Here is an 8,030-nt window from a genome sequence, read left to right as displayed (position 1 = left end):
AATATATATATATATATATATATATATATATGTATAGAAAAAAAATTTGTTTTGCCTTTTAAAGGATCTAGAGGGTTTGAGGTTTTTTTACAAGCGTCTTAACACTGCAAACATATCGCTCTTATTGCCTTACTGTATGTCCAGGTGATATTCAAGTTTAATAACCATTATGTTGGGGTAGTTAAAATTGAATGGACAAATCGAATAGAAATACGGTACCTTCTTTACTGTTTTCATATAACTCTTCCGCAAATTTGTAGAAAGGATGGGAAGGTCCAACAAATAGCCTATCAGGACCTCTGGAATTTCTTTCCTTTTCAAAAGCGTCCAGTTTATCTTCCATCTTCAAAAAACTATGACATGAAAAATCTCACGTCCGATAGATGGTAGAAAAAACTAAAGTGACAAGATTCTAATCGAACATAAAATTGAATAGGCTAGTTCTATGCATCATATTGAAAAAGGTTCATTGAGGAAGGTTCATCTCCTTGTAACTTGATAAAAATGTAAACCCATTTCTTCTATTGTTCACTTTTTTCTTTAAAAAAAATTGGAACAATCCTAATTCCAGTTTTATTGGATGACCAAATCTTCAAACTTATGTAAAAGATTTTACTGTTCTACTGACAACTGGTGAAAAAAGGAACCGGCTTCAAAACTTCCAGAAGTCGTTTCTCATCCACAAAGGGTAATAACGCAACTCCTTGCCACGCACACTTTTTACCATTTAAGTCAATAACAAAATTATCAGGATAAAAATCGATTATTGGCGAGGTTGGTGATATCATCAGTTCTTGCCAAGCTTCCGGTAAATGCACCCTAAAACCCTAAATGTTACAAGATTCAAATATTTCTTTTTTTGCCCTTCATTGGATATAAATCAAAATCTATAATCAGTTCTATAACCAATCATTTTCTTTATAATAAAGAATATACATTAAAAAAATATTTTTCCACAAATGCAGAATAGCTGTATGCAGTTGGAATAACAGGCATCCACTACTAATATATCAATGTACTTGAAGAAGGTTCATTGAGGAAGGTTCATGCTCCTGGTCTTGATAAAAATGTAAACCCATTTCTTCTATTGCTCACTTTTTTCTTTGAAAGAAATTAGAACAATCCTAATTCTAGTTTCCTAAATGTTGCAAGATTTAAATATTTTTTTTGCCCTTCACTGGATATAAATCAAAATCTATAATCAGTTCTATAACCAATCACTTTTTTCACATTAAAGAATACATATTTAAGAAATATTTTTCCACAAATGCAGAATAACTGTATGTAGTTAGAATAACAAAGACATCTACTGTTAATATATCAAATATTTGCTGCCTTTAATTCTTCTTTGAAGAATTCATACCGGCAATCTTGTTTGTCTAACATCCTTCTGCTTTAATAAGGTTATCCCTTTTCTTTTAGACATACCTGCTTGCAGCTGGAAAGACACTCATCAGCTGTTGTAGCGGCTTAAAAGGTTCAGTGCATGCACTGAAATCAGGTTTGAATTGAGAAACTGCATCAAAATCTGATGCGAATGGCGCGTAATGAAATGGATAGTACCAGTCCCAACTTGCGCAGCCCTGAAACTTGAAGACTTGCTAACATGAAATCCCCAACACTTTATTATCTATACAAAATGGAAAGGATGCCTTATTGCTACTAACCTGATAATAATAATGTAATACCCAGCAAAGGCCTTCTACATACGCCAGAGCAACTTTACGTCTGAATACAATATCTTTGCCGTCTACTTGGAATTTGCTTTTATAATATCGATCCTTCCACCCGTCTTCCCATAGTCTCACTTCGTCAAAAACTTCGTCCTCTGAGCTGGAATCATCTTTCTGAAGAAATATATACGAATTAGGAGGTTGGACAGACATATCAATTCATAAAACATTAAAAACGTAAAATCATTTGAAATATCTTCAAAAACTACAGGATTCAGTGATGAAGAAAAGAAAAATTCCTAACTAGTTCGTGTCTATGACAACTGTTTTCAGATACACTAATACCAGGAACATGTAGTGTTTCGATGAAATCAAGTGCCTGAAGTATACCGAATTGAAAGTATACCGCTTGCGATAGAGAGTGCAAATTATGAAAATACATAAGACCTGATGTGCTGTTTTATTAAAATGTGAAAATGTTTATTGGAAATAATTATTAAAAATTTATTAAAATAACGCAACAAGATATGCCGCCAGTCACTAAGCCGAAGGACAAAAATTGGGTAAAACTGCTCCGTGCAGTTTAAAGATGTTTCATATTACCTCTAACCGAGAAGTGCGCGCCATTGCTCTAGTATTGGATCCACTGAGACAAATCGGTCCATTAGTTTGTGGTGCGAGAAAAGAACCTCGAGATGAGATGTATGACGGTGTCATAAGGGCTTTTTCACGTCGTTTCTTTTCTTTGTTTTTTCTTTTAAATTGTTGCTCCCTTTCCTTAATGATACTCGTTTAAAAACATCAAAAAACAAAAAAAACAGTACTAAAAATTAAAAAAGGACCATGTTCGCTAAGAGTTACAGAGAAATAGCGAAGGTAACTGTGCTTAGTTGACAAAAAGTAAAGCTAAAGCTTCATTAAAAGTGGCAACCAACCTGCCTCGACTTGAAAATTTCATCCTCTACTTCACCTAATTTATTAAGTATGATTTGAGCCCTTTCAATATGGACAACGCCAGAATCAGTGAGATGTCTGCAAAGATGTAACTAAGAGAAAAAATAAGAAATGACAGTTAGTAAGCAACAAAGAAAACGCACAATTACTAAAAATGACACTAATGGATTTAAGTAATCAGCAATGGACAATTAAATTATGAAAATGGGTAACTATAATTTTCGAATAACCTTCCGACAAGGATCGGAACTGAATGGAGAAAAAAGTATTTTAAGTGTTGCTCTTATCGACTCCTAATCGTCAACAGACGAATGTCAAAAATGATAAAATAATACCCTTTCATTTCATAAACCATATCTTTGTACAATTTCACAAGTCTATCAATAGCGTTCTCCCGAATTTCTAGTGAAGGTAAATGAGGTAGAAAATCGTTGCCAACAAAGAAGCACATGAATACCTGAATAGATAAAAATGAACTCCTCTACAGAGATCAATTCAAAATCTTCCTAGCGCTCAAATTACAAGAACTATAAAGTAGAAAAGACAGCAATAATGTAAAACTATTTAATTAGTAAAGAAAATAAACTGATCAAGAAAGAAAGTAAACCTTTTGATCATTAAACGCTACGAATTCTACTTTTAAATTCAAATTACTTCGAGATTTAAAATTCTTCACTGCCCAAAATTATTTTCATGTCATCCATTTCACTTGATTCAGTGCGCTGTTGAATATCTTGTGAAATATTTAAGTTAAAAATCTGACCCAATCATCGATCGCACGCTCCAGATCAAACGGAATAGAAGAATTAGGTATGTGCAATTCACGTTCGAGGTATTCACGAAGCACAGGCAAGCGAACGAATATGAAATTTGTTTCTTTTTGTAATGGAGATGACTGGCATTCCGAATCGTCGTCAAGCGCCAATCTGGAACTTTAGACTTTTAACATCAAGATTTTTTTTCAACATGAATCTAAATAAAAATAAAACTGATAAGATTAGTTCACTTTATTTTGAACCTTCCACTAAAATGTTGTTTTCGCAGATAAGCAAAAAGCAGAAAAAGTAACCCTTTGCAGTCATTTAAATCATGACCATATTGCCCACAAAGATCACATGGCCTCTGTTGATTCGGCATAAATTCCTCTCTTATTATGTTGAAATTGGGTTCGTGAGTAGCTAGTCCTAACATAATCAAATCCGCATCTGCTCCACACAAACAGTGTACGGTATTAGGATCGTGAGATGGAGATGCTCTTTGTCGTCGTATAAAATCCATGATTTTGTGTTCACCTTCTCCTGGTACATTTGCATCTGATAAGATAACCTTAAATTTATTTATCTGATCAGCTAAAAAAACACCAAAAAATACAGAAACGTACGACTCTCATCTTTAGCTTTTTAAAACCTTCGATATCTCTGCCAGCTCTTAGTTATACAGTAAATTCAAAGATCATTCCAATTTCAAAAAACAAAAAAACCGAAAAAACAAAAAATTATTCAATTTCAAAAGCAAAAAAAGAAAACAATTCCAAAAGACAAAAAAAAAACAGATTATGACAAACTATACCGCGACTTTTTCCCAACCTGGATCGCTATTCAGTCGTTGATGGACATAATAACGAAGAGCAACAGCCAACCTGCAAGATAATTCTTAAAATGAGCTCAAAAATTCCAATGAAACTATAGTTGGACAACTGCTAAAAAAATGGTGAAATTCATGAAGTTTAAACAACTAACCGTGCCATGAACGGTGTACCCGGTGTTATGCAGTTACTATCGAAATGCTCCTTTTTTTTTCGGGAGGTAACGGATAACCTTCACTTTCTAGTCGTGATCTTGTTTCAGCAATTTGTTCAACTTTTTCGATAGCTTCCTTGGAGGCACGAAAACGTCTGCTACGCTGCTGGTTCATCTTAAACAACTTTTGTTAGTTTGTGAAAAGAAGATGCTTATTATGAATTAGTTCCTTCGAACCCAATGAAATTTGGGGAAAGCAAGAACAATGCGTAACTGTATTCGAAATTTTTATATAAATTAGCATTTTCATACAAATCGAATTATCATATATGTCCCAAAACAGTGACCTTTGCTCTTGGAGCCACACCATCAATTGCCATATATAGAAGTTTACGAGGACGAACAATTGCAAATAACCGATCTATATATTCGAAAATTAGCGTCTGAAAAGAACTTTATGCAAACAAAAGTATAAACAGTAATTAGGTTCATTTAACAAACATTAAAGTGAAGGCAAGAATGGTACAGAATATTTTATATTATTAATTATAAGAGAGAGACAGGTAGAAAAATGGCAAATTGCATTTCGATTAGTATAGAAAAATTATTTCGTCATCCAAAACTAACAAACATTTCCTCTTCCGTTTTGGGAGAGGGTCGATCCTCTGGATGAGTACATGGATGAATAATACCATTCATGTCCAGGTATAAATTATCGAATTCCTGAAATAAACTTTATTGGTACATTATCGCCATTCGCTCGCTACAGCTATATTCCATAATTAGATGGGTTAGCAGCTCAAAAGATCTGTGGATCTGTACACCGGATTATACGGTGAACATTCTACTGAAGCACCTGAAAATTAGGATTTGGGTCGACTGTATTAACGGGAATTCGAACTCCATTCATATCACGTGGCTTCTCCTCTACAGCATCAACAATCACCGATGGATATTTGCGAGTCAACCACCGAAAAAATGCTGGAACACCCATAGAAACAGTTGTACGTTTTTCTATCCTAAAATTCTTTATAAGAATACATGAAACTTTGGGATAACAAAAAAATATTTTATACGCCGGGAGCTTTGCAAAATACCCTAATATATAACTCACAGCTTCCCAACACCAACATCAAACCTAGACGTACCTCTGAACCCATTTTTACAACCTCAACCCACACTATTTGATATCCATTTGAAGGCTCAGCCCAATATGAACGCAGTACACCACGTTGGAGGAGTTGGTGCGAAAATCGCAATCTCACCGCTGAGGCATAAGATTGGAAACTTAGAGTTTAATGAAATGCCTAAAAATGACCTCTTAACATTCACCACATTCCGAAAGGACTGCGGTGAACTGGTCTATTCCGCTTCATTGGTTACTTGTACAACGATGTATGAGTTAGCAGGTATTAAACATACTTCCTCCTCCTTCAAAAACACGTGTTATGATGTAGACGTGAACAAGTGGTTGATTTTTTCAGATTGTTTGGAAAATAAACATTGGGAAGGTAAAGGAAGCTTAAGAAGAAAGAACAATAGTACAATTGAAATATCGAATAAATGATAATAAAACGAGACTTTCAAAATGGCGAAATGAAATGGAAACAAAAAATTTGGAATTATTCCGTATGCTTAATTCATTCCACTCCTAATTTTAAGATTTTTGCATCCTGTTTAAAATGATAGTTAAGAATTTAAAATGATAGTTGAGGATAAAACCTTAGAATTGAATTAGAGAATAAAACCCTGTTACACGCTCCTTATCTTCGTCAGTCTTCCACTTGCCAATCGCAATATTACCAAGGTGACATGATGACAATTATGGGAAGTAAAAATTAAAAGCTTTAAAATGGTCGAGACAAACAGAAATATTCTTGAAAGCCGAGTTGTAGTATATGCAAAAAAATTGTCCCGGAAAATGCTGTTTGTATTTTTTTAATGACAAATTATTGCAAGATCAGTGGAAGTGCCCGTTAAAAATGGAATAACATGGTATATTACTAATGTGTTACAAACTCTATTGCGTCAGCAAATGAAACGGAGAGGACTGGATGGATATGGTGCTAACGGGAAGGTGTTAATTCAGATTGCGTAAGCTGAGCTATTGTTTAAGGTCAAAAAATATCTTCAGCGAGTTGGACTAGCTTGGAATTTACTTAATCCCTCTTCCTCATTAACCCCCGCATCATCTGTCCCTTCTGGTGCAAACATTCGTATGGGTGGGGCACCCCGCGGTGCTCTTTTTAAGGGTCTTCTAGGAGGACCACCTGCCTGTCTGTCTGTGCACTGCTACTTTCTTCGCTGTTCTCTCAAAATACCCAGCCTAGAAACTTCTTACCTTCTGGCATCAATGTGTGAAGTGGATAAACGGACACCGATTAGTGGCCACTGTATAGGTCAGTTATCGGTGCATGGACCTCTCCGATGGCGATAATCCTCTTCACAGCAACAACAGAGATAGCAACAGCATCAATACAGTTTTACTGATCTGATAATTGCATTTACCCATTTTCTGTGTATTCATGTGCTTGTTGCTTTTAGACTGATAATAACATTCAAATGATTTTAATTAATTATGAACAGCTGACTTATTGGTAATTTGATAAAATATACTCATTCGAACACAAGAATGACAGAATAAAAGAACTGGGTCAATCTCCTACTTTTGCAATCGGTGATGGGCAGCATCCCAAATTTTCTTGTCCATTTTTGCAGAACTCTTAGCCGTCTGGCTAAGATTCGCTGATAATGTTTCTCTTTCCTTACAATGCTATTTCGAGAACACTTTTCTGTTGTCATTGGTTCCTGTCCGGCCGCTTTTCAAACACTCAAAGAGTTCTATTTCATATTTTGTTTCTTTCCAGTATCTCTCCAATTCTTCAGTTGGTTCAATTCGATGTCATACAAAAAGTAATAACTGTATATGCGTTCTTTATTGTCATTATTTACTGCACTAAACGAAGTAAATGATCCGAGGAGTTTTGCATACCATTTAATATGCAAATGAGGCAACATTGAAGGCGAACTATTAAACACAGGACTGTAAACCGTTCAGTCGACAGTTATGAGAAGATAGATTGCTGTGACATTTGACAATGAAGATATCACATACATTTCTTATTGCATTTCGATCTTTTAGCATAGTCTTTTTGCAAAATAATTCAAACAGATATTTAGGTAAGGGAATAAAATGTCCCAATAAGTGTTGCTAGGTCAGGAACTGCACGACTATACTACAGCCGTCGACCAGTAGGGTAGGGCACAGAAGAAGAAGAAAGGATAGGTTAATGAAAGTGCTTCAAAGCTATTTGATCCGAACTTTTGCTAACATAAAGGATATTTCACTTCGCGGAAACATTCAATTACGTATCATATTACTGAGCGGTAAACATATGTCTTACCGATAGCTGACGGTGGACAACAAATGGCTTCTAAAAATCGTTTTTTTTAAAGGCTACCTGGTTGAAGTAAATAATATGACGGACGTTGGTTTATAAAGAAGCAGAAATTTCATGGCATATAAAGCATAAATAAGTAAGAAAGAAATAAAGTGATGGCTTTTCGATAATCTGTTATCTGTTTATTTATCATAAGGCACTTATATATATATATATATATATATATATATATATATATATATATATATATATATATAGTATAT

General features: G+C 34.6%; 3 protein-coding genes across 3 annotated transcripts in view; 1 reads left to right on the top strand and 2 right to left on the bottom strand.

Moving 5' to 3' along the window:
• Positions 1-4,374, bottom strand: part of LOAG_16952 (CBR-XRN-2 protein) — a gene marked incomplete at both ends in the record, with an annotated part of 5,877 nt that extends 1,503 nt beyond the window's left edge. Inside the window, 12 exons of the mRNA XM_020449606.1 lie at positions 220-343; positions 648-819; positions 1,429-1,583; positions 1,668-1,847; positions 1,978-2,052; positions 2,277-2,450; positions 2,609-2,705; positions 2,963-3,084; positions 3,391-3,553; positions 3,697-3,953; positions 4,197-4,266; positions 4,367-4,374. Of these exons, the coding sequence (XP_020306855.1) occupies positions 220-343; positions 648-819; positions 1,429-1,583; positions 1,668-1,847; positions 1,978-2,052; positions 2,277-2,450; positions 2,609-2,705; positions 2,963-3,084; positions 3,391-3,553; positions 3,697-3,953; positions 4,197-4,266; positions 4,367-4,374 (1,597 nt within the window). The remainder of the gene's footprint in view (positions 1-219; positions 344-647; positions 820-1,428; positions 1,584-1,667; positions 1,848-1,977; positions 2,053-2,276; positions 2,451-2,608; positions 2,706-2,962; positions 3,085-3,390; positions 3,554-3,696; positions 3,954-4,196; positions 4,267-4,366) is intronic.
• Positions 4,375-4,391: 17 nt separating this feature from the next.
• Positions 4,392-5,360, bottom strand: LOAG_16951 (hypothetical protein; the record flags this gene model as incomplete). Its single annotated transcript, XM_020449605.1, has 4 exons — positions 4,392-4,541; positions 4,714-4,809; positions 4,994-5,089; positions 5,223-5,360. The coding sequence occupies 4 exons, from the start codon at positions 5,358-5,360 to the stop codon at positions 4,392-4,394; spliced, it is 480 nt and encodes a 159-aa protein (XP_020306854.1).
• Positions 5,361-6,401: 1,041 nt separating this feature from the next.
• On the top strand, positions 6,402-6,803 carry LOAG_10731 (hypothetical protein; the record flags this gene model as incomplete). The annotated part of the gene is made up of 2 exons (XM_003146255.1): positions 6,402-6,443; positions 6,501-6,803. The coding sequence occupies 2 exons, from the start codon at positions 6,402-6,404 to the stop codon at positions 6,801-6,803; spliced, it is 345 nt and encodes a 114-aa protein (XP_003146303.1).
• Between the last annotated feature and the right edge of the window lie 1,227 nt (positions 6,804-8,030).

This window comes from Loa loa, assembly GCF_000183805.2.
Source record: "Loa loa unplaced genomic scaffold supercont3.30, whole genome shotgun sequence".
NCBI classification, from domain to species: domain Eukaryota; kingdom Metazoa; phylum Nematoda; class Chromadorea; order Rhabditida; family Onchocercidae; genus Loa; species Loa loa.
The sequence above is the reverse complement of the archived record's forward strand: the minus strand, read 5'-3'. Positions and strand labels throughout refer to the sequence as shown.